General features: G+C 42.9%; 1 protein-coding gene and 1 pseudogene across 4 annotated transcripts; both read left to right on the top strand.

Annotated features, from left to right (window-relative positions):
- The first annotated feature begins 79 nt into the window (after window positions 1-79).
- LOC109210705 (1-acyl-sn-glycerol-3-phosphate acyltransferase 2-like) lies at window positions 80-23,886 on the top strand. 4 transcript variants are annotated; one of them, XM_019374155.1, is made up of 8 exons: window positions 80-268; window positions 964-1,086; window positions 1,646-1,685; window positions 1,798-1,871; window positions 4,022-4,099; window positions 4,186-4,345; window positions 22,490-22,617; window positions 23,470-23,886. In XM_019374155.1, exons 1-7 carry the CDS (start codon window positions 191-193, stop codon window positions 22,543-22,545), a joined length of 609 nt encoding a protein of 202 aa, XP_019229700.1. In that variant the 5' UTR covers window positions 80-190; the 3' UTR covers window positions 22,546-22,617; window positions 23,470-23,886. The 4 variants fall into 4 exon arrangements, with proteins under 4 accessions (XP_019229700.1, XP_019229702.1, XP_019229704.1 ...); XM_019374157.1 differs by lacking the exon at window positions 964-1,086 and adding an exon at window positions 479-532; XM_019374159.1 differs by lacking the exon at window positions 964-1,086.
- On the top strand, window positions 8,718-10,246 carry LOC109210704 (annotated as a pseudogene).
- Window positions 23,887-24,386: the final 500 nt, after the last annotated feature.

Raw genomic sequence — 24,386 nt, 5'->3', positions numbered from 1 at the left:
AAGCTAGTAGTCGCCAGTCGCTGTGTCAATCATATGAATTAATCCCATTAAACTAATCATTCATTTGTACAAACGATCGGATTGCCAACTATACACATCTATCTCTCTTTCACCACCCCAACTTCTCTCCCATTTCTTGAATCTCTATATCCAATATTATTCTTTAATTGATGTGGTTAATATCTCAGAAATGGCAATCGCAGCCGCCATTATTCTTCCTATTGGTCTTCTCTTCCTTTTATCCGGCCTCATTATCAACTTCATTCAGGTACCCCCATTTTTTATCCTTATTATTATGTAATAATCTTTTTTTATTTTGGATGTAATAAGTTTTTGGATTAGATCCCACGTCGCATTTTGCATTTTTCGGTTGTTTTATGCATGTTATGGCTTCAACATTCTTGATTTACTTAAAGAATTGTCCCTTTCATGTCCACATTGTTAATGGATTTTTTAATAATGGTGGTGTCCAGGGCAGCTTGCGCGTACCTCGACTATTCCACCGCATACCTGCGACCTCCCACCAGCACTGGTACAGGATAATTCTGCCCACCAAGGCTTAGACAAATGGGAAGAATCACCTAGTGATTTTTGTTCCCGCTGAGATTTGAATTTGAGACCTTATGGATATCATTGTTCAATGTTATGATTAGTTGCTCATTTTTGTCAAATATTAGTAGTTACTATCTGTATATATAACTATAATTTTTTCTTTGGTTATTTGACAACCTGTTTCTTAGAGTTTTACTTAAATTTATTTAAGTTTGCAAAGTGGCTTTGCAGCTTCCTATGCTATTTATGTAGTTTCCAGAAAATCAGTGAACCAACAAATGTAATTAACTAAATATATAGGCTTATACTTATGAAGAGAATCCTTGAGATCGCGGGCTATAGCATGTTAATGTAATTTGGGGACGATACATCTTCCATCCATTACAATCTTCAACTTGTTTTTATTTTCAGGCACTTCTCTTCATTCTAGTTCGACCCTGTTCGAAAAACATATACATAAGAATCAATAAAGAAGTTACAGAATTGTTATGGTTGGAACTCATATGGCTTTTCGACTGGTGGGCAAATGTTAAGGTGTTTGAAGACTTTTAGTACTAAATATGACTGTTTACTTATATGTATTTCTAACTATTTACATTTTGTGCTAGATGTCATAACTTGAGTTACTGATTTTCCTTTTTCCAAATAAGTTACTGGAATTGAGAATCACAATATTCTTGGTGATAACTTAATTGTGCTTCTACATAAATGTGATAACGTATTTTCCACATCTGAAATAACATATCCATAGGTATCGATTTAGCATTTTAAACTCCTGCTTTCTTTAAGAGCTCAAGAAAAATGTGATACAATCTTTTCCATTAGATAAAAAGGACTATATGATGGTCTGTTGTAGGAAGTAAAGAAGAAGTTCATCCCATTTCTCTAAGTACTATTCCGTGACTTTGACCATGCATGTGGCAGCAGGCGTTGTGCCTTTTTATTTATGCATCTGGAATACAAAATTAAGTTAGTTTTCTCGAAGAAGAATTTTTTGATTAGGTGAGAAAAAGAATGCGTTAGAAACATTCTATCATATTGATTTCTATTGTGTTTTAAGACTAACGATGTAGTATTTTGTGCTTCCTGCTAGGTTGAGTTATACACAGATCAAGAAACTTATGATTTGATGGGTAAGAAAACTCTGTCAGTTTTGTTACCTGAATTCTTTTGCGAGATAGGGTTGTCTATATCTTTCTTTTTGCTGTGTAAGTTTTATTGATTTTTGATAGTAACCGGTTTCAGGAAAAGAGGATGCACTAGTAATCTCCAACCATAGAAGTGACATTGACTGGCTTGTCGGATGGGTTATAGCTCAGGTGCTTGTCTACTTCAACTTAAAATTTCTCTTTCTTGAAGCATCGAAATTCTCTTTATTTCTAGAAGCATCCATTTCTTAACTTAAGAAAACCTTGACATGTCATTCTCTCTCTTTGCCTTCGAAAACTTTGAATCATCCCCATAGTTATTTGACTGAGAACTCAAGAAGGGACAGGTTGGCGGCTTAGTCACATTAACAGAGACCATAACTCAGAACCATTTTAAAAATAAAGATATTCTACTTTCTGTTGAGAAGCATAAATGTTTTTTTTTCATGGAAGGAGAAGAAACATGTGTGAGATAAATGATAATATGCCAAGGATTGCTTATAAGTAAACATCGTATCATTTTTTTTTATTTAAAAAACTCCATTCACCCAGGTTTTCACATCCCAGTTTGTCAAAACTTCAGAAAATGGTACCTGGCTTATCTCACTTGTCCACTCTAGAGTGTGAGTCATGTCAGCTCGGTAAGCATACCTGCTCCCATTTCCCGCGGCGTCTTGATAATCGAGCAGAGTCACCTTTTACTTTAGTCCATTCAGATGTTTGGGGTCCTAGTCGGGTCAGTTCTACCTTGGGATTCCGCTACTTTGTCAGTTTCATTGATGATTATTCCAGGTGCACTTGGATATTTTTGATGAAAAATCGATCTGAGTTGTTTTCTATTTTCCAGACCTTCCACGCTGAAATTCAAAATCAATTTGAGGTTTATATCCGCACATTTCGTAGTGATAATGCCCTAGAGTATTTGTCTTCCCCATTTCAGCAGTTTATGAACTCCCATGGGATTATTCATCAAACATCTTGTCCGTGCACATCCCAACAAAATGGGGTAGCTGAAAGAAAGAATAGACATCTTATTGAAACTGCTCGTACCCTAAGGATCTGGGCAGATTAAGTATTGAGGTCGCTCAGTCTAGCTCAGGTATTGTGATCTCATAACGGAAGTATTTTCTCGACATTCTGCTTCAAATCTCTGTATTTATCTGGTCGTTTATGACGATATTGTTATTACCGGCAATGATCAGGACGGTATTAGTAAGTTGAAACAACATCTCTTTCAGCACTTTCAGACTAAGGATCTGGGTAGATTAAAGTATTTTCTGGGTATTGAGGTCGCTCAGTCTAGCTCGGGTATTGTGATCTCACAACGGAAGTATGCCTTAGATATTCTTGAGGAAACAGGAATGACAGGTTGTAGACCTGTTGACACTCCGATGGATCCGAATTCTAAACTTCTGCCAGGACAGGGGGAGCCTCTTAGCGATCCTGCAGGATATAGGCGGTTGGTTGGTAAATTAAATTACCTCACAGTGACTAGACCTGACATTTCCTTTCCTGTGAGTGTTGTGAGTCAGTTTATGGATTCTCCCTGTGATAGTCACTGGGATGCAGTTGTCCGCATTCTTCGGTATATAAAATCAGCTCCAGGCAAAAGCTTATTGTTTGAGGATCGAGGCCATGAGCAGATCGTTGGATACTCAGATGTTGATTGGGCAGGATCACCTTCTGATAGACGTCCTACGTCTGGATATTGTGTCTTAGTAGGAGGAAATTTGGTGTCTTGGAAGAGCAAGAAACAGAATGTGGTTGTTCGGTCTAGTGCAGAAGCAAAATATCGAGCAATGGCTATGGCCACATGTGAGCTAATTTGGATAAAACAGTTGCTCAAGGAGTTGAAATTTGGTGAGATTAGTCAGATGGGACTTGTGTGTGATAATCAAGCTGCTCTTCATATTGCGTCAAATCCAGTATTCCATGAGAGAACTAAACACATCGAGATTGACTGTCACTTTGTTAGAGAAAAGATACTCTCGGGAGATATTGCTATAAAATTTGTGAAGTCGAATGATCAGTTTGCTGATATTTTCACCAAGTCCCTCACGAGTCCTCATATTAGTTATATATGTAACAAGCTCAATACATATGATTTATATGCACCAGCTTGAGGGGGAGTGTTAGTTTGATAGTTAAATAGTAGTAAATAACCCTAATCCCATATGTATTAGGAGTAGAACATGTATTATATATATAGGCCTCATTGTAACATTGTAATTATTTTAATCAGTAATATTTTCTCCCGTACATTCTCACAATTCCATCTTCGTAAGCTCAATATAAAGGTAAAGGAAATATTTACTTTTCAGGTTTTGGGATGGTCAATGTGGTTTTCTGGTTATATTAGTCTTGAGAGAAGCTGGGCCAAGGATGAAAACACCTTGAAGGTACTATTTTCGACCTTTATCAGTTTGGACTGTATCTTCTACTTTTGTTTGTTGCATTTATTTCTTCTTTCGGTCTTCCACTGCAGTCAGGCTTCCAACAGCTAAATGATTTCCACCAACCTTTTTGGTTGGCTGTTTCTGTAGAAGGAACTCGCTTTACGCACACAAAGCTTTTAGCAGCCCAAGAATATGCTACTTCTGCAGGATTACCTATCCCAAGTTATTTGATATTTGTACTTGTGAGAGGTAATAGGTACCGGTTGTTAGTTTCATTGTGTAAATAGTAGTAGATAACCCTAATCCCATATGTATTAGGAGTAAGACATGTATTGTGTATATATAGGGCTCAGTGTATCATTGTCTTAATTAATCAATAATATTTTCTTCTGTGCTTTCTCACATGGTATCAGAGCATCAGTGAGAAATTGTCGCTGTGCATCATTCCAGCGGCCTCCGGGAAGAAAGACCTCGTTACCGTACAATTTTCCGACGACTAAAGAGGCTGTCCGTAACAAAACATCACTTTTCGTCAGTGTTGTGCAAAAACCAACACCACCACGAAGTAGATCGGCCTCCGGCGACCAGCCCATTAAAATATCTCCGTCAGAAGACCCCCCACGCGCCGCCGGAAGAAATTTTCCGGCGAAGCTCCGATCCCACGCGCCGGCGCGTGGCCCCTTTTCCGCAAAACTTCTTCAGGACAGATTTCTCTACTCACAATTCCGAGCCTACCCATCTAGTTCAAATCAAATTCCGACCACTTTGAGTTTTTTTCCGGCGAGCTACAGTGATTTTTCCGGCGTGAACAGTGATCCCAGTAATTTTCTGTTTTTTCCGGCACGATATTATAATGGAATTCGTACCTGAAGCCTTTAACGCACAATCGGTTGGATTAAATGCAATGAATCCAACTCAGATGGTTTCTTTACCGGATTATATTGAGTTCCTTCAGTACAAAGCACGTAAACACACATCTTCAGGATTAACCTCCGTTGTTCCAACAAATAGTAGCATGACCGGTGTCTCCCAATCTTCACCTTCTGAGTCTTGGGTCATTGATTCAGGTGCATCTGATCATATTTCTGGTAACAAATCTCTTTTCACTAGTATCTCATATTCTGAATCTCTTCCAACAGTCACAATGGCCAATGGGTCTCAAGCCATGGCAACTGCAATAGGTCAAGCAAGTCCACTTCCTTCCTTACCTTTAGACTCAGTTCTTTATGTTCCTGGTAGTCCTTTTAATCTCATAGCCGTTAGTCGCTTAGCCAAATCACTTAAATCTGTTGTTCTATTTCTTGATGACCTTGTTTTTATACAGGAACGCAGTACAGGACGGATCATTGGTACCGGACGTGAATCAGATGGACTTTATTACCTTATCCTTGCAAAATCACATGGACTCGCATCTTATCTTCCTCCAATAACTTCTCTCGTTACTGATTCACCAGATTTATTACATAAACGGTTAGGACATCCCAGTTTGTCAAAACTTCAGAAAATGGTACCTGGCTTATCTCACTTGTCCACTCTAGAGTGTGAGTCGTGTCAGCTCGGTAAGCATACCCGCTCCCATTTCCCCCGTCGTCTTGACAATCGAGCAGAGTCACCTTTTACTTTAGTCCATTCAGATGTTTGGGGTCCTAGTCGGGTTAGCTCTACCTTAGGATTCCGCTACTTTGTCAGTTTCATTGATGATTATTCCAGGTGCACTTGGATATTTTTGATGAAAAATCGATCTGAGTTGTTTTCTATTTTCCAGACCTTCCATGCTGAAATTCAAAATCAATTTGGGGTTTCTATCCGCACATTTCGTAGTGATAATGCCCTAGAGTATTTGTCTTCCCCATTTCAGCAAATTATGAACTCCCATGGGATTATTCATCAAACATCTTGTCCGTACACATCCCAACAAAATGGGGTAGCTGAAAGAAAGAATAGACATCTTATTGAAACTGCTCGTACCCTACTACAGTTCTGTTTTTGGGGGATGCAGTTCTTACATCTTATCTTATTAATCGTATGCCATCTTCAGCTATCTAGAATCAAGTTCCATTCTCTGTCCTGTTTCCCCACTTACCTTTGTTCTCTCTTCCACCCCGTGTCTTTGGGAGTACGTGCTTTGTTCATGACCTTACTCCAGGAAAAGATAAGTTAGCTCCTCGTGCTCTTAAGTGCATATTTCTGGGTTACTCGAGAACGCAAAAGGGATATCGATGTTATTCTCCTGACCTTCATCGATTTCTTATGTCTGCTGATGTTACCTTCTTTGAAACCCAATCATACTTCACAGGTCCAGTTAATCACTTAGATATTTCTGAAGTGCTACCTGTTCCTTCTTTTGGGGATTCAGTCCCTATCTCCCATTCATCTTCCTCCATAGCTCCACCGCCTACAGTTCCAGTTCCAGCTCCACCACCTATAGCTCCAGTATCACCACCGAGTCCAGTGCCACCACCTAGTCCAGTTCCACCAACTCTAGCTCCAGTGCCACCACCTAGTCCAGTTCCACCAACTCTAGCTCCAGTGCCACCACCTAGTCGAGTTCAACCTTCTACAGCTCCACCACTCCTGACTTATCATCGTCGTCCGCCCCCAGCATCAGGCCCAGCTGATTCACGTCCTGCACCTGACCCTGCTAATACTGCGGACTTGTCTCCTCTTAATCAACCGATTGCACTACGAAAAGGTATACGGTCCACAGTTAATCCTAATCCTCATTATATCGGTTTAAGTTACCATCGTCTCTCATCATCCCATTGTGCATTTGTGTCATCTTTGTCCTCTGTTTCTATTCCTAAGTCTACAGGTGAAGCACTGTCTCATCCCGGATGGCGACAGGCTATGATTGACGAGATGTCTGCTTTACATACGAGTGGTACTTGGGAGCTTGTTCCTCTTCCTTCAGGTAAATCGACTGTTGGTTGTCGTTGGGTGTATGCAGTCAAAGTTGGTCCAGATGGCCAGGTTGATCGACTTTAGGCTCGTCTTGTTGCCAAAGGATATACTCAGATATTTGGACTCGATTACAGTGATACTTTCTCTCCCGTGGCTAAAATTGCATCAGTCCGCCTTTTTCTATCCATGGCTGTTGTTCGTCATTGGCCTCTCTATCAGTTGGACATTAAGAATGCTTTTCTTCACGGTGACCTTGAGGATGAGGTTTATATGGAGCAACCACCTGGTTTTGTTGCTCAGGGGGAGTCTAGTGGCCTTGTATGTCGGTTGCGCCGGTCCCTCTATGGTCTAAAGCAGTCTCCTCGAGCCTGGTTTGGTAAGTTCAGCACAGTTATTCAGGAGTTTGGCATGACTCGTAGTGAAGCTGATCACTCTGTATTTTATCGACATTCTGCTTCAAATCTCTGTATTTATCTGGTCGTTTATGTTGACGATATTGCTATTACCGGCAATGATCAGGATGGTATTAGTAAGTTGAAGCAACATCTCTTTCAGCACTTTCAGACTAAGGATCTGGGCAGATTAAAGTATTTTCTGGGTATTGAGGTCGCTCAGTCTAGCTCAGGTATTGTGATCTCACAACGGAAGTATGCCTTAGATATTCTTGAGGAGACAGGAATGACAGGTTGTAGACCTGTTGACACTCCGATGGATCCGAATTCTAAACTTCTGCCAGGACAGGGGGAGCCTCTTAGCGATCCTGCAAGATATAGGCGGTTGGTTGGTAAATTAAATTACCTCACAGTGACTAGACCTGACATTTCCTTTCCTGTGAGTGTTGTGAGTCAGTTTATGGATTCTCCATGTGATAGTCATTGGGATGCTGTTGTTCGCATTCTTCGGTATATAAAATCAGCTCCAGGCAAAGGCTTATTGTTTGAAGATCGAGGCCATGAGCAGATCGTTGGATACTCAGATGTTGATTGGGCAGGATCACCTTCTGATAGACGTTCTACGTCTGGATATTGTGTCTTAGTAGGAGGAAATTTGGTGTCTTGGAAGAGCAAGAAACAGAATGTGGTTGTTCGGTCTAGTGCAGAAGCAGAATATCGAGCAATGGCAATGGCCACGTGTGAGCTAATTTGGATCAAACAGTTGCTCAAAGAGCTAAAATTTGGTGAGATTAGTCAGATGGGACTTGTGTGTGATAATCAAGCTGCTCTTCATATTGCGTCAAATCCAGTGTTCCATGAGAGAACAAAACACATCGAGATTGACTGTCACTTTGTTAGAGAAAAGATACTCTCAGGAGATATTGCTACAAAATTTGTAAAGTCAAATGATCAGCTTGCTGATATTTTTACCAAGTCCCTCACTGGTCCTCGTATTAGTTATATATGTAACAAGCTCGGTACATATGATTTATATGCACCAGCTTGAGGGGGAATGTTAATTTCATTGTGTAAATAGTAGTAGATAACCCTAATCTCATATGTATTAGGAGTAGGACATGTATTAGGAATGGGAAGGAAAGAGATACAAAAAGAATAAAGAAATTACCAAAAGTTATGGTCGAGGAATGGTAAATAGGCTTTCATTCTTAAAAATTTCGAGTTTAAGCAATGCGAATTGAGTCGTCATTGATATGGAGCAACTATACCTCCAAACTGGAATTTTTTTTGTATGAATTTGAATTGATCCGGTCTCAAAGCGTGTATTGGACATTAGGTGGAAAAGTAAAAAAAATAAATAAAAAATTAAAAAAATGTAAATGAGAGAAGCTTTTCTTATCCTGTGCATCATTTCCTAGTCCTACTTCTTATCCTACACCCACCCCATCTCCCACTATACTTACCCATTTCGAGGGAAGAGGTTAATATAACCTCTTTCTCTTTCTTTAACAAGCATACAATTGTTAAATTTTTTTCTCTGCGTGCCAATGTACATTCTTGTCTTGATAATAATACTGATTTGGCAAATATTAGCATAGGGGTTCCTCTTTTAATTGACTTCTTGACATTTGCTTGATCTACCTGGTTTTGGGTATTGATCATTGTGATTATAGAACAAGAATTTGCAATTTATTGGCTGGGATTTTAATATTGATTCTTCTTCAGATCTGGGTGCCTGTAATGATGTATTCTTTTGATCATCCTTTTTCTTTTCAAATGGTATATTAATTATTCCTTCTTTAATTTTATCTTTAGTATATCTTACTTTTAGCCTCGAATTTTTGTGGCAGATTTACAGCTGAGAAAAGGATCTTACTTTATTGGCATTGGTGTGTAATTCATTAGATTAAAGTTGGGTTCTTGAGAGCTGGGCTTTTCAAGAATGGCTTAAGTTGTTATTAATATAACAAAGGGGATATCATTATATCAATGCTGTCTAATCTTGGACAGTTTGGATGGATGTGTATGAATCAAAGTTAGCATTACAGAAGCAGAATTCAACATTGGAAAAGAACAATGGAAACATCCGTAGGCCAAGAACCAGAGAAGTTAGTTCTAGGTACATGTCACCTACTCCATCAGCAGCATCCTCTGGCGTTAGACGTTGCTCTTCTCCAAATGTCACAAGAACTGGAACTACTACATCAACAATGTCCTTGCCTAAACGAGCCATATCGGCTGAAAGGAAACGCCCCACCACGCCTTCATCACCTACCAGTACTACATCACGACCGTCAACACCTGTACAGGATACATCTGCGGAAGAATTGTTGTCCAGAAAGTTGGGAGGTAATCGATTGCCAGAATCTTTGTGGCCCTCAACAATGAGGAGTCTCAGCGTTTCGTTTCAGTCGGATACCTTTTCTTTACCTGTAAGTAAGAGAGAAAAACCTGTTTCTCATGCTCTATGTGATCGTACTTTGAGGCCATCATCAAATGTAGTGCAGAAACAGGGCGAAACGCTTCCTGCTTCTTGAAAGGCAACACCTGAGAGGAGGAGGAGTCCATTGAAGGGAAAGAATTCTGCTGATCAAGCAGAGAATTCTAGACCAGTTGATAGTTTCAATGCTCGATTAGTTGATCAGCTCGATGGCCAAGCAGAATGGGTGGGAATGTATCATCTGGTACTATGAACAGAAGTGTTGATCTGAGTGATAAGAATAGTAAAATTGAGCCAATTAGTCACTCAGAGTCACGCCTTCCTTGAGGAGATTATCATTGGATGGTTATACCAAACCGTTGCAAAAATCTTCCAGCGACTTGCTGTCACTAGTATCATCCGATGATAGAGTAAAAGGTAGAGTTCTGTCAGTAGATGATAGTATCACTTTCAATGCAGAAGTCCACATCTTCGAGTTCATTGGAAAGAACAGTACAAGGGAATCCAGTAGCTAGATCTCAGACTGTTTCAGCTCCTGGATCACGACTTCCGTCACCGAATAAGGCATCTGTTATATCATCCTCTGCATCTAGAGGAGTCAGTCCATCTCGAACAAGATCAGTCCCAAGTACACCATCTAGAGGGCCAAGTCCTTCTCGGATAAGACCATCTAGTCCATCTAGACAACCCAAAACTTCTACTTCTGTCCTCAGCTTTATTGCAGATATTAACAAGGGGAAGAAGGCAACTAACCACATAGAAGATGTTCATCAGCTGAGGCTATTGTATAATAGACATCTCCAATAGCACTATGCTAATGTCAGGTTGTCACGACCCAATTCCCGAACCCGGTCGTGATGGCGCCTCTCGTGAAGATAAGGCCAGCCAACGGGACAACAACACCTCTTTTAACAATTTACTTAACATGAATAAGTCTGAAGCATAGATAATATAATCATAATTGCAGAATAAAAGTGATATAACAGGGAAACCGTCCCGACACAGCCCGAAATCGGGGTGTCACAAGTCATGAGCTACTACAGAGTCTACTGAAATTCTACAAGTCTGGAACTAGGTACAAAGTCTGAATATAACATAAGTAAGGGAAGATAAGGGAGAAACGGGGCTGCGGACGTCAACAACTACCTCGTCACTCCTAGTCACCGCCTAGTCTGGAAAGAATCAGCGCTCAGGGGCGAACTCTGCTCTACCTGTATCTGCACACACGGTGCAGGGAGTAATGTGAGTACTCTGACCCAGTGAGTAATAAAAATAAATAATGACTGAAAGCATTAAATCTCATAAAGGCACAAAGAAATGCTATCTCAAAGCAGTAAAATCAGTTAAACAATAAAACAGTGAAGTATCAAATAATTCTCTTTTAAAACAGTTCAAGACAAATGTTTTCAACAAGTGAGAAACAATCAGAAACCTGCCCCTCGGGCTCAATATCAACCTCTCAATACAGTATCAGCCCCGCGGGGTCAGTATCAGTCACTCAGTACAACATCAGCCCCTCGGGCTCACTCTCAAATCACATGGGTACCCGCGCTCACTGTGGGGGTGCAGACTTCGGAGGGGCCCCTTACGGCCCAAGCGCTATATCATCATAAGGCCTGAAAGCCTTCTCATATCAACATAAGGCCTGAAAGCCTTCTCATATCACTCATAAGGCCTGAAAGCCTCCTCACATAACACTCGAGGCCTGAAAGCCTCCTCACATCACTCAACATATCCTCACATATGGCCCTCGGCCTCAATCAGTCAAAAAACAATCATAAGCCCCTCGGGCATCAGTAAAACAATAGTGCTCAGCTCAAACATCAGTTCAAATATCATTTAAATCTCAAATTTGAGTAAAAATAGCTGAGTCCATGAAACAGTGTAATTTAATTGGACTGAGTTCAAGTAATATTTCAAATAGTGAGGAAACAGTGATGAAAGTTCACAAAGGATTTCAAATAGTCGGCAATAAGCCCAAGTCATAGGGAAAAACAACAAGTCTTAGCCAAATACGCGGTAAAATATCAACCGGGATGGACCAAGTCACAATCCCCAATTGTAAATGACCCCGCGCTCGTCATTGAGCGTGTGTCTCGCCTCAATATAGCACTACGTTGTGCAATCCGGGGTTTCAAACCCTCAGGACATCATTTAAAATCATTACTCACCTCTAGCCGGCCAAAAGTCTAGCTCGCTATGCCCTTTCCTCTCGAATCGACCTCCTCGCGCGCCGAATCTGGCCAATACCACAACGAATACGTTACAATAGGCTAAGGGAACATAACCCAATCGAAAAGACTCGAAAAATATCGAAATTCACGAAATTTGCAAAACCCGAGCCCGAGCCCACTTCTCGAAAATCAGAATATTTAACATCATCGGATTCCTTATCTCGCCACGAGTCTATACATACCAAAAACTCCCAAATCCGAGCCCAAATGACCCTTCAAACCCCACTTTGAAATACCAAATTTCCAAGCCCTAGTTTTACCCTCTCTTGATGAATTTTCACAAATTTCTATGTTAATTCTACCATTAGATCATGTATTAAGGTCAAGGAACTTACCTCCAATCACACCTAGTCGAAATCATCTTCAATCTCTGCCCAAAAGCTCTCAAGGTTGCTCAAAAATGGAGGAAATGAACTTAAGCTCGCGGAACAAAATGAGTTTTAAAATCCCTTTTTCTGAACAGTCCTTTTCGCATCTGCCGTTACCTTTCCGCAGGTGCGACTACCGCTTCTGCGGTTTCCATCCGCTTCTGCGGAACTCACTAACTCGCCCAGGACCGCTTCTGCGGTCCAATACCGCTTCTGCGGTGACCGCATATGCGGGCCACCGTCCGCTTCTGCGGAAACTGCCTCAAGACTCCAAACCGCACCTGCGACTCCCTTACCGCATCTGCGGCCCCTTTTCCGCATCTACCGCAGATGCGGAAATACCAGATACCAGAAATTTCTGAAATGCAACAAGTCCAAAATTCACCCCGTTGGCCATCCGAAATCACCCCGAGGCCCCCGGGACCTCAACCAAAAGTGTCAACCCATCCTAAAACATCATTCAAACTTGCTCCAATCATCAACACACCACAAACAACACCAAAACCATCAAATTACATCGAATTCAAGCCTAAGTTCTTCTAAAACTTCCGAAATACGCATTTGATCAAAAAACCCGACCAAAACACTTCCGAATCATCTGAAATTTTGCACACACATCCCAAATCACCTAACGAAGCTACTGCAACTCTCGGAATTCCATTCCGACCCTCGGATCAAAATCTCACCTAACAACCGGAAATCGCCAAAACACTAACTTCGCCAATTCAAGCCTAATTCTACACCGGACCTCCAAAATCACTTCCGATCATGCTCCTAAGTCACAAATCATCCCCCAAAGCTAACCGAATCACCGACAATCACATCCGAGCTCTCTAACTCATAAGTCAACATCCGGTTGACTTTTCCAATCCAAACCTTCCTTAAAGAGACTAAGTGTCTCATTTCCTACCAAAACCAATCCGAATTAACTCTAACACACCAATTAGCGATAATGAAGCATAAAGAAGCAGAAAATGGGGGAAGCGGGACGGTAACTCATGAGACGACGGGCCGGGTCGTCACATCCTCCCCAACTAAAACAAACGCTCGTCCTCGAGCGGGTCAAGAAACATACCTGAAGCCTCAAACAGGTGAGGATATCTACTCCGCATCTCTCGCTCGGTCTCCCAGGTAGCCTCCTCCACGGGCCGACCTCTCCACTGCACCTTCACCGAAGCTATATCCTTTGATCTCAACTTCCGAACCTGACGACCCAAAGTAGCCACTGGCTCCACATCATAGGTCAAATCATCATCCAACTGAACCGTGCTGAAGTCCAAAACATGAGACGGGTCCCCAACATACTTCCGGAGCATAGAAACATGGAATACCGGATGAACGCCCGACAAGCTGGGTGGCAAAACAAGCATATAGGCCACCTCCCCAATCCTCCTAAGTACCTCAAAAGGTCCAATGAACCGCGGACTCAACTTTCCTTTCTTTCCAAACCTCATAACACCATTCATGGGCGAAACCTTCAGCAAGACCTTCTCACCTACCATGTAAGACACATCTCGAACATTCCGGTCCGCATAACTCTTCTGACGCGACTGGGTTGTACGAAGTCTCTCCTGAATCAACTTCTCCTTCTCTAAGGCATCCTGAACCAACTCTGTTCACAATAGTCTAGCCTCGCCGGGCTCAAACCAACCAACTGGAGATCTACACCGTCTCCCATACAAGGCCTCATACGGTGCCATCTGAATACTGGATTGATAGATGTTGTTGTAGGCAAACTCTGCGAGTGGCAAGAACTCATCCCAAGAACCTCCGAAATTAATAACACAGGCACGCAACATGTCCTCCAATATCTGAATAGTATGCTCGGACTGTCCGTCCGTCTGAGGATGAAATGCCGTGCTCAACTCCACCTGCGTACCCAACTCTCGCTGAAAAGTCCTCCAAAACTGGGAAGTGAACTGAGTACCTCTATCTGAGATAATAGACACTGGAACACCATGCAACCGAACAATCTCTCGGATAAAGATCCCTGCCAGCCGCTCCGAAGAATAGGTAGTACACACCGGAATGAAGTGCGCAGACTTGGTCAGCCGATCCACAATCACCCAAATCGAATCAAACTTCTTCGAAGTCCGAGGAAGGCCACTCATAAAATCCATAGTAACTCTCTCCCACTTCCACTCGGGAATAATCATCTGCTGAAGCACACCACCCGGTCTCTGATGCTCATATTTCACCTGCTGACAGTTGAGACACCGAGCCACATAACCCGCAATATCTTTCTTCATTCTCCTCCACCAATAGTGCTGCCTCAAATCCTGATACATCTTCGCGGCACCCGGATGAATGGAATACCGCGAGCTGTGGGCCTCCTCAAGAATCAACTCTCTAAGCCCATCTACATTGGGCACACAAATCCGGCCCTGCATCCTCAGCACACCATCATCACCTATAGTCACATCTCTAGCATCACCATGCTGAACTCTGTCCTTGAGGACAAGCAAATGCGGATCATCATACTGGCGCTCTCTGATGCGATCATATAAGGAAGACCGAGAAACCACGCAAGCCAATACCCGATTGGGCTCCGAAATGTCTAATCTCACAAACCGATTGGCCAAAGCCTGAACACCAACTGCAAAGGGCCTCTCCCCAACTGGAATGTACGCCAAGCTCCCCATGCTGACTGCCTTTCGGCTCAAGGCGTCGGCCACCACATTGGCCTTTCCCGGATGGTACAGAATGGTAATATCATAGTCCTTAAGCAACTCCAGCCATCTCCGCTGCCTCAAATTCAGATCCTTTTGCTTGAACAAATGCTGAAGGCTGCGATGGTCCGTGAATACCTCACAAGATACGCCATATAAGTAGTGCCTCCAAATCTTCAAAGCATGAACTATAGCAGCCAACTCTAAGTCATGAACAGGGTAGTTCTTCTCATGGGGCTTCAACTGACGAGAAGCATATGCAATCACTCTACCCTCCTGCATCAATACACAGCCAATCCCAACTCTCGAAGCGTCACAATAGACGGTATAAGAACCTGAGGCTGATGGTAACACCAATACTGGAGCTATGATCAAAGCTGTCTTGAGCTTCTGAAAGCTCTCCTCGCACTCGTCCGACCATACAAATGGAGCACCCTTCTGAGTCAACTTGGTCAAGGGCGAGGCAATAGATGAAAAACCCTTAACGAACCGGCGATAATAACCCGCCAAACCGAGGAAACTACGAATCTCTGTGGCTGAGGACGGTCTAGGCCAACTCTGAACCGCCTCTATCTTCTTTGGATCAACCTGAATACCATTGCTGGACACCACGTGCCTCAAAGAAAGCCACTGAACTGAGCCAAAACTCACACTTGGAGAACTTTGCATACAGCTTCTCCTCTCTCAATCTCTGCAATACCACTCGCAAATGTCCCGGGTGCTCCTCTTGACTACGCGAGTACACCAGAATATCATCAATGAACACAATAACAAACGAATCCAGATAAGGCCGAAATACACTGTTCATCAAATGCATGAACGCTGCTGGGGCATTGGTCAGCCCAAAAGACATCACAAGAAACTCATAGTGACCATATCTAGTCCTGAAAGCAGTCTTAAGAATATCTGAATCCTTGATCTTCAACTGGTGATAACCCGAACGGAGATCAATCTTGGAAAACACCCTCGCTCCCTGAAGCTGGTCGAATAAATCATCAATACGAGGCAGGGGATACTTGTTCTTCACTGTTACTTTGTTCAACTGCCTGTAATCAATGCACATCCTCATTGTGCCATCCTTCTTCTTCACAAATAGAACAGGTGCACCCTACGGTGACACACTAGGCCGAATGAACCCCTTATCTAGGAGTTCCTGAAGCTGCTCCTTCTAACTCTTTCAGCTCCGCTGGTGCCATACAATACGGCGGAATGGAAATGGGCTGAGTGCCCGGCACCAGATCAATACCGAAATCAATGTCCCTGTCCGGTGGCATGCCAGGCAGATCTGCAGGAAAAACATTGGGAAACTCCCTCACAACTGGAACAGAATCAATGCTAGGAGCCTCAGCTCCGATATCCCGCACAAAGGCTAAATATGACAGACAACCCTTCCCAACCATACGCTGGGCCTTTAGGAAAGAAATCACTCTACTAAGGACATAATCAGTCACACCACGCGACTCGATCCTCGGAACACCCGGTATAGCCAAAGTGACTGTCTTAGCATGACAGTCCAGAATAGCATGACACGGAGATAGCCAATACATGCCCAAAATAACGTCAAAGTCCACCATGCTCAATAGCAATAAATCAACTTGGGTCTCCAGACCCCCAATAGTCACAATACAAGACCGATACACATGGTCCACAACAATAGTATCGCCCACCGGGGTAGATACGTGCACAGGTAAAGCAAGACACCCTCGGGTCGTACACAAATGATGAGCAAAATATGAAGACACATAAGAATAGGTGGAACCGGGTCAAATAAAACAGAGGCATCTCTGTGGCAAACTGAGATAATACCTGTGATAACAGCATCTGACGCAAGGGCATCTGTCCTGTCTGGGATAGCATAAAATCGAGCCTGGCCACCGCCCGATCGGCCTCCACCTCTGGGGCGACCCCTAACAGCCTGACCCCCACCCCTAGCTGACTGGGCAGGTGCTGAAGAAACTGGTGCAGAAGACGAGGGCTGACCCCTCTGCTATGATGAACTAGCAGCACGACGAGGACACTACCTCCACATGTGTCTAAACTCTCCGCACTCATAACAGCTCCCAGGTGCTGGAGAATGGGACTGAAGGGAACCCCTCGCACCAGAGTGGCTAGCTGATGCACTCGGCGCGGAAGAACCCTGAACAGACTGGGCACGCGAAGAACTCTGAGCTGGAAGGGCGCTGAGTGAGGACTGGCCCTGCTGAAACCCCTGATGACCACGGCCTGTAGATGCCCTACGATACTCGGGACGAGCCAGCTGAGGAGGCCTGAAAGAACGACCTCTACCATGCTGGAACTTGCCCCTAGACGGAGCACCACTGAAACTGCCAGAACCTCGAGGCCTCTTGGCCTCCCTCTCCTCTCTATCCTGACGGCGAGCCGTCTCAATATCACGAGCAATATCAACTGCATCCTCAAAGGAAATACCCAGAACTCTCTCTCGAGTCATCAGAATACGAAGGTGATAATTAAGACCATCCACAAACCTCTTGATCCTCTCCCGATCAGTCGGAACTATCCAGGAGGCATGACGAGCCAACTCAGAAAATCTCGCCTCGTACTGAGACACAGTCATATCTCCCTGTCGAAGCCACTCAAACTGTCTACGCAGCTCCTCCCTCTGAGACTGCGGTACCCACTTCTCCAAGAAGAGAGTGGAGAACTCCTGCCAGGTGCTGCACCTGCCGGCCTACGCCGCTCATCAGGGGCGGATGCACGTAGTCCTAAGCGCTGTCACGTGACACCGCTTCATCGAAAAATTTAACTAAATTCATTTATGTTAGAGGATATATAAAAACAAACAAGGATAAAAATATCTAAAGTGACACCACTTATCAAATCCAGGTCTTAGTCCAGTGGTCCAGCGTTTAGCTTTCAAACTGAAGGTCAGGTGTTCGATTCCCTATGCTTGCATGGGTTCACTTTTTGGAGAATCTTCTCCTATTGATTTAAAAAGAGATGTTCGGTTTGCACGGGTTCGAACTGCCGACCCTGCTACAAAATGCTACAAAATACAAGGAACAAGCCAGTAGACCAAACACAATAGGTGTTCAGGTACTAATAAGAGTTATCTATATAACTATTAGGTAAGCTCCTTTACAATTTGCTATTTTTGCATGTGTTGGCTTACTGCTACTCATACTTGGCTTTCCATCTCTCTTGTCATCTCCCCTAACTTTTATGACTCACCGTCTAATTGTGACACCGCTTACTTAAAATCCTGCGTACGCCACTGCCGCTCATACGCCTCCCACCAAGTGAAGGCAGCTCCAGTGAACTGGAAGGTGGTAAATGCTACACCACTCGATTCCAAAATCCCTGCCGTCCGAAGCATACGCTGACACTTGTCGAGAAAACCCTGGGCATCCTCGCCCTGAACACCGCTAAATGAAGGAGGCTAGAGCCTACTGAACCTCTCAAGACGACGCTGCTCATCGTCTGGCATGGCTGGAACCACAAAGTCCTGAACTGGTGCAACCGGCTGAGCTGGAGGTGCTCCCGGTGTCTGCAATCCCTGCACTACCTGCTTAGGTGTGCGAGCAGCGGGGGTCTGATTGCCTCCCCCGGCCTGCGAAGTAGCTGCTGCGGTAGTGGCTGAAACTGCCTGAGCCAGGCCAGTGCAAACTGATAGTATCTGAGCCAAGGCCTCCTGAAGACCCAGAATCACAATGGGCACCGCCGGTGCCTGAACAGGTGCTGCTGGAATGTCTGCAGCTGGAGTCTGATCCTGAGCTGGGGCAACTGGTGGAGCAACAGGTGCTGCCCTCGCGGCCCTGCCTCTACCACGACCACGACCGCGTCCACGGCCTCTGGTGCCCTCAGTGGGTGGTACCGGTGGTCGTCCGTCTCGTCCAGTAGCGCGAGTCCTCGCCATCTGCGAGAGAATAGAACACAGAAGTTTAGTTCTCGGATCAACAAAGTCGCACGACAAGAATTTCAAGAATATGAAGTTTTTCCTAAAGGTTCTGCAGCCTCTCGAGGATAAATACAGACGTCTCCGTACCGATCCGCGAGACTCTACTAAACCTGCTCATGACTCGTGAGACCTATGTAACCTAGGCTCTGATACCAACTTGTCACGACCCAATTCCTGAACCCGGTCGTGATGACGCCTCTCGTGAACACAAGGCCAACCAACGGGATAACAACACCTCTTTTAACAATTTACTTAACATGAATAAGTCTGAAGCATAGATAATATAATCATAAGTGCGGAATAAAAGTGATATAACAGGGAAACCATCCCGACACAGCCCGAAATCGGGGTGTCACAAGTCATGATCTACTACAGAGTCTACTGAAATTCTATAAGTCTGGAACTAGGTACAAAGTCTGAATATAACATAAATAAGGGAAGATAAGGGAGAAACGGGGCTGCGGACGTCAACAACTACCTCGTCACCGCCTAGTCTGGAAAGAATCAGCGCTCAGGGGCGAACTCTGCTCTGCCTGTATCTGCACACACGGTGCAGGGAGTAATGTGAGTACTCCGACCCAGTAAGTAATAAAAATAAATAATGACTGAAAGCATGAAATCTCATAAAGGCACAAAGAAACTCTATCTCAAAGCAGTAAAATCAGTTAAACAGTAAAACAGTGAAGAATCAAATAATTCTCTTTTAAAACAGTTCAAGACAAATGTTTTCAACAAGTGAGAAACAATCAAAAACCTGCCCTTCGGGCTCAATATCAACCTCTCAATACAGTGTCAGCCCCGCTGGCTCAGTATCAATCACTCAGTACAACATCAGCCCCTCAGGCTCACTCTCAAATCACATGGGTACCCGCTCACTATGGGGGTGCAGACTCCGGAGGGGCCCCTTACGGCCCCAGCGCTATATCATCATAAGGCTTGAAAGCCTTCTCATATCAACATAAGGCCTGAAAGCCTTCTCACATCACTCATAAGGCCTGAAAGCCTCCTCACATAACACTCGAGGCCTGAAAGCCTCCTCACATCACTCAACATATCCTCACATATGGCCCTCGGCCTCAATCAGTCCAAAAACAATCATAAGCCCCTCGGGCATCAGTAAAACAATAGTGCTCAGCTCAAACATCAGTTCAAATATCATTTAAATCTCAAATTTGAGTAAAAATAGCTGAGTCCATGAAACAGTGTAATTTAATTGGACTGAGTTCAAGTAATATTTCAAATAGTGAGGAAACAGTGATGAAAGTTCACAAAGGATTTCAAATAGTCGGCAATAAGCCCAAGTCATAGGGAAAAACAACAAGTCTTAGCCAAATACGCGGTAAAATATCAACCGGGATGGACCAAGTCACAATCCCCAATAGTAAATGACCCCGCGCTCGTCATTGAGCGCGTGTCTCGCCTCAATATAGCACTACGTTGTGCAATCCGGGGCTTCAAACCCTCAGGACATCATTTAAAATCATTACTCACCTCTAGCTGGCCAAAAGTCTAGCTCGCTATGCCCTTTCCTCTCGAATCGACCTCCTCGCGCGCCGAATCTGGCCAATACCACAACGAATACGTTACAATAGGCTAAGGGAACATAACCCAATCGAAAAGACTCGAAAATTATCGAAATTCACGAAATTTGCAAAACCCGAGTCCGGGCCCACTTCTCGAAAATCAAAAAATTTAACATCATCGGATTCGTTATCTCGCCACGAGTCTATACATACCAAAAACTCCCAAATCCGAGCCCAAATGACCCTTCAAACCCCACTTTGAAATACCAAATTTCCAAGCCCTAGTTTTACCCTCTCTTGATGAATTTTCACAAATTTCTATGTTAATTCTACCATTAGATCATGTATTAAGGTCAAGGAACTTACCTCCAATCACACCTAGTCGAAATCACCTTCAATCTCTGCCCAAAAGCTCTCAAGGTTGCTCAAAAATGGAGGAAATGAACTTAAGCTCGCGGAACAAAATGAGTTTTAAAATCCCTTTTTCTGAACAGTCCTTTTCGCATCTGCCGTTACCTTTCCGCAGGTGCGACTACCGCTTCTGCGGTTTCCATCCGCTTCTGCGGAACTCACTAACTCGCCCAGGACCGCTTCTGCGGTCCAATACCGCTTCTGCGGTGACCGCATATGCGGGCCACCGTCCGCTTCTGCGGAAACTGCCTCAAGACTCCAAACCGCACCTGCGACTCCCTTACCGCATCTGCGGCCCCTTTTCCGCAGATGCGAAAATACCAGATACCAGAAATTTCTGAAATGCAACAAGTCCAAAATTCACCCCGTTGGCCATCCGAAATCACCCCGAGGCCCCCGGGACCTCAACCAAAAGTGCCAACCCATCCTAAGACATCATTCGAACTTGCTCCAATCATCAACATACCACAAACAACACCAAAACCATCAAATTACATCGGATTCAAGCCTAAGTTCTTCTAAAACTTCCGAAATACGCATTTGATCAAAAATCCGACCAAAACACTTCCGAATCATCTGAAATTTTGCAAACACATCCCAAATCACCTAACGAAGCTACTGCAACTCTCGGAATTCCATTCCGACCCTCGGATTAAAATCTCACCTAACAACCGAAAATCGCCAAAACACTAACTTCGCCAATTCAAGCCTAATTCTACACCGGACCTCCAAAATCACTTCCGATCACGCTCCTAAGTCACAAATCATCCCCCAAAGCTAACCGAATCACCGGCAATCACATCCGAGCTCTCTAACTCATAAGTCAATATCCGGTTGACTTTTTCAAACCAAACCTTCCTTAAAGAGACTAAGTGTCTCATTTCCTACCAAAACCAATTCGAATTAACTCTAACACACCAATTACCGATAATGAAGCATAAAGAAGCAAAAAATGGGGGAAGCGAGACGGTAACTCATGAGACGATGGGCCAGGTCATCACACGGGTCAGATGCATCATTGCACGCGCAGAAACTTGCGAAATTTCATTGTGTGCCTTTAGACTTATTTCTTTAGTTACCTTATAATCATTCAAAAAAATTCCATGTACCTCTCGGAGTTCTCTTCTTCTAAATTGGTTAATGGTGATCTTATGCATGGAAATGTTCATTTGGTTCCGGAGAAGTACTGCATGATAGGAAAATCTATTAAAAACGACTGCGGTATGGACATCCTTTGGAATTGTAATACAGAAGGGGAAAGATTGTAAATTTGTAATTAATGAATTTTTTTATCACAAGCAGCAGATTAAAACCCTTTTTTTATAATAGTATAGAAAAACTGGCATTCATTTATCTTACTAATATTGGCTTCTTACTTTCTAATTTATTATTTAATTATGTCTTGTGAGGTTGGAATCTTGGACTGATATCTTTGTGGCTTGATGTTCTCTGGGAGCTTTCTGATATTTCCCCATCATATAAGCGACTTTGTTGCTTTTTTGATGATTTAACTGACAGTTGAAATTTCCGCCTGTGCAGAAAACATTGTACAATGTCTGGAGGAATACGTCGGATTTATGGGCTTCTGTTATTAAAAAGAGAACTGCACTCCAACAGCTGAAGCTGAAGTTGAAGCTTTTTGCAGAATTGCAGTCTTAAATGAACAGGTAATGTATCCTTATAACATATGATTCGAATATCATCCCTGATGTTTTAATCTTTATGTTTTTAGTGTTTTCCAGAAAAATCTGTGGATTGTAAATTTCTAGAACTTCCTTATCATAGGATGATCCAGTTCAAAATGAAGATTTGAGTTTAGACCACATCTTTTGTCTTTTCTCGTCTGTGTAAGGAATTTGATATAGGCAATCATTGGCTTGTGGTTGAAGTTTGTAGCGATGGAAAGCAGGAATTTCATGTGGAATTCCATGAATTTTCCTCTGGCTTAGTTCAAATCATTGAACACTATATGAATGTAGTCTCCTTTTTCTGATGAGTTTCTTCTCATAATTGAACTATTAGGTATGAGTAGGACGCATTCACTTGTTAGCCAGAAGAATGCACCATTTTTAGGTACTATATGATATCGTCCTGTTATCTGGAACCTGACACCCACAAAATGCTTGAGGTTTGATATGAATATGTGAATTTAGATATCTTCTGTTCATAATAGTGAAAGCTTTTAAACCTAGAATTTTGAGCTTGATTTTTTCTTACAGAAATAGTCTGTAGTCAGGTCTTACCTTTAACTGTTCCAGATTTCTTCCTAGTTCCTTTCCTTATGCTGATTTGACTTCTCTGTATCTGGATATCGTTTGAAAATCAGGGTTCAGAAGAATAGTATGTAACTATATCATTTTTTCTTTTAAGGAGGGGGGTTGAAGGAGAGGGGAGTATGAGGTTTTTGTAGCATAACTGATGTTAAAACTCACATTCATTTGTTCAGTAGACAATATGATTTCTATTTAGATGTGGCGTTATTGTTTAAACTGATTTTTTTCTGGAAATGATTGCTTCAGCTCACCTACCTCGATGAGTGGGCTTCAATTGAAAGGGATCATACCAGTTCAGTATCCCATGCTATACAAGATCTACAGGCATGCACTCTCCGTCTTCCAATAATTGGACTAGCAATAGCAATAGCAAATTGGACCAAATGGTGTTGTCTTTTACTATCAGGCTTTGTACAATCCTCAATTGTTGTTTGAGATAAGGGAAGTGAGAGAGCTGATATTAGAGAGATAGAAAAGTCATTAGCTATAGTTTTCTGTAACAGAGCCGATAGCTACGTTCTGCTAGAATCATTTTAGTTTGTTGATCAGCAGAAGTTGCAACTTTTAATTGTTTGACAAATGTAGAGATTCTCTTTGCACATTTTCTGTTAGTGTTATACTGAGCGTCGATTTTTGAAAATAATATTGATTTGACAGAATGAATGATATGCATCTCGGAAAAATTTAAAGATTCTCTCGCTATTTTTTTCTTTTTAACTTTCTTGCTATTCAAGATATGTTGCAGACGGAAAAGTAAACTGTAGATGAACACTACAATGCTCTAGAATTAGGCTTAAAATTCTTTCGCTTAGGCTTCTAGAAAGGCCTTTACTGACAGTTCGAAACTCTTAATTGCCAAAATCCACCTAAAAAGTAGTAGATTTTATTTCTTGTGTAAGATACCCTCAATTGAAGTACTAAAAGGAGAATGTCAAACAATCTATAGGCTCAACTTGGTATCTTGATTGCTTAGAACTTCATAATTATGTCTGCACTGTACTTTTTTTTTCCTTTTGTGGTAAAATTGTTTCAGACAATTTTCCTAATTTTTGCACTCTGCAGGTGGAAGGGATGAACTGCCTGGTTTCTGAACTTGCTGATGTGGCAGCTCAAGAGCGAGCCATGCTGGACGAATGTGAAGCCTTGTTGGCCTCAACAACAGC

The sequence above is a fragment of the Nicotiana attenuata genome, unplaced genomic scaffold (assembly GCF_001879085.1).
Source record: "Nicotiana attenuata strain UT unplaced genomic scaffold, NIATTr2, whole genome shotgun sequence".
NCBI lineage: Eukaryota > Viridiplantae > Streptophyta > Magnoliopsida > Solanales > Solanaceae > Nicotiana > Nicotiana attenuata.
The sequence above is the reverse complement of the archived record's forward strand: the minus strand, read 5'-3'. Positions and strand labels throughout refer to the sequence as shown.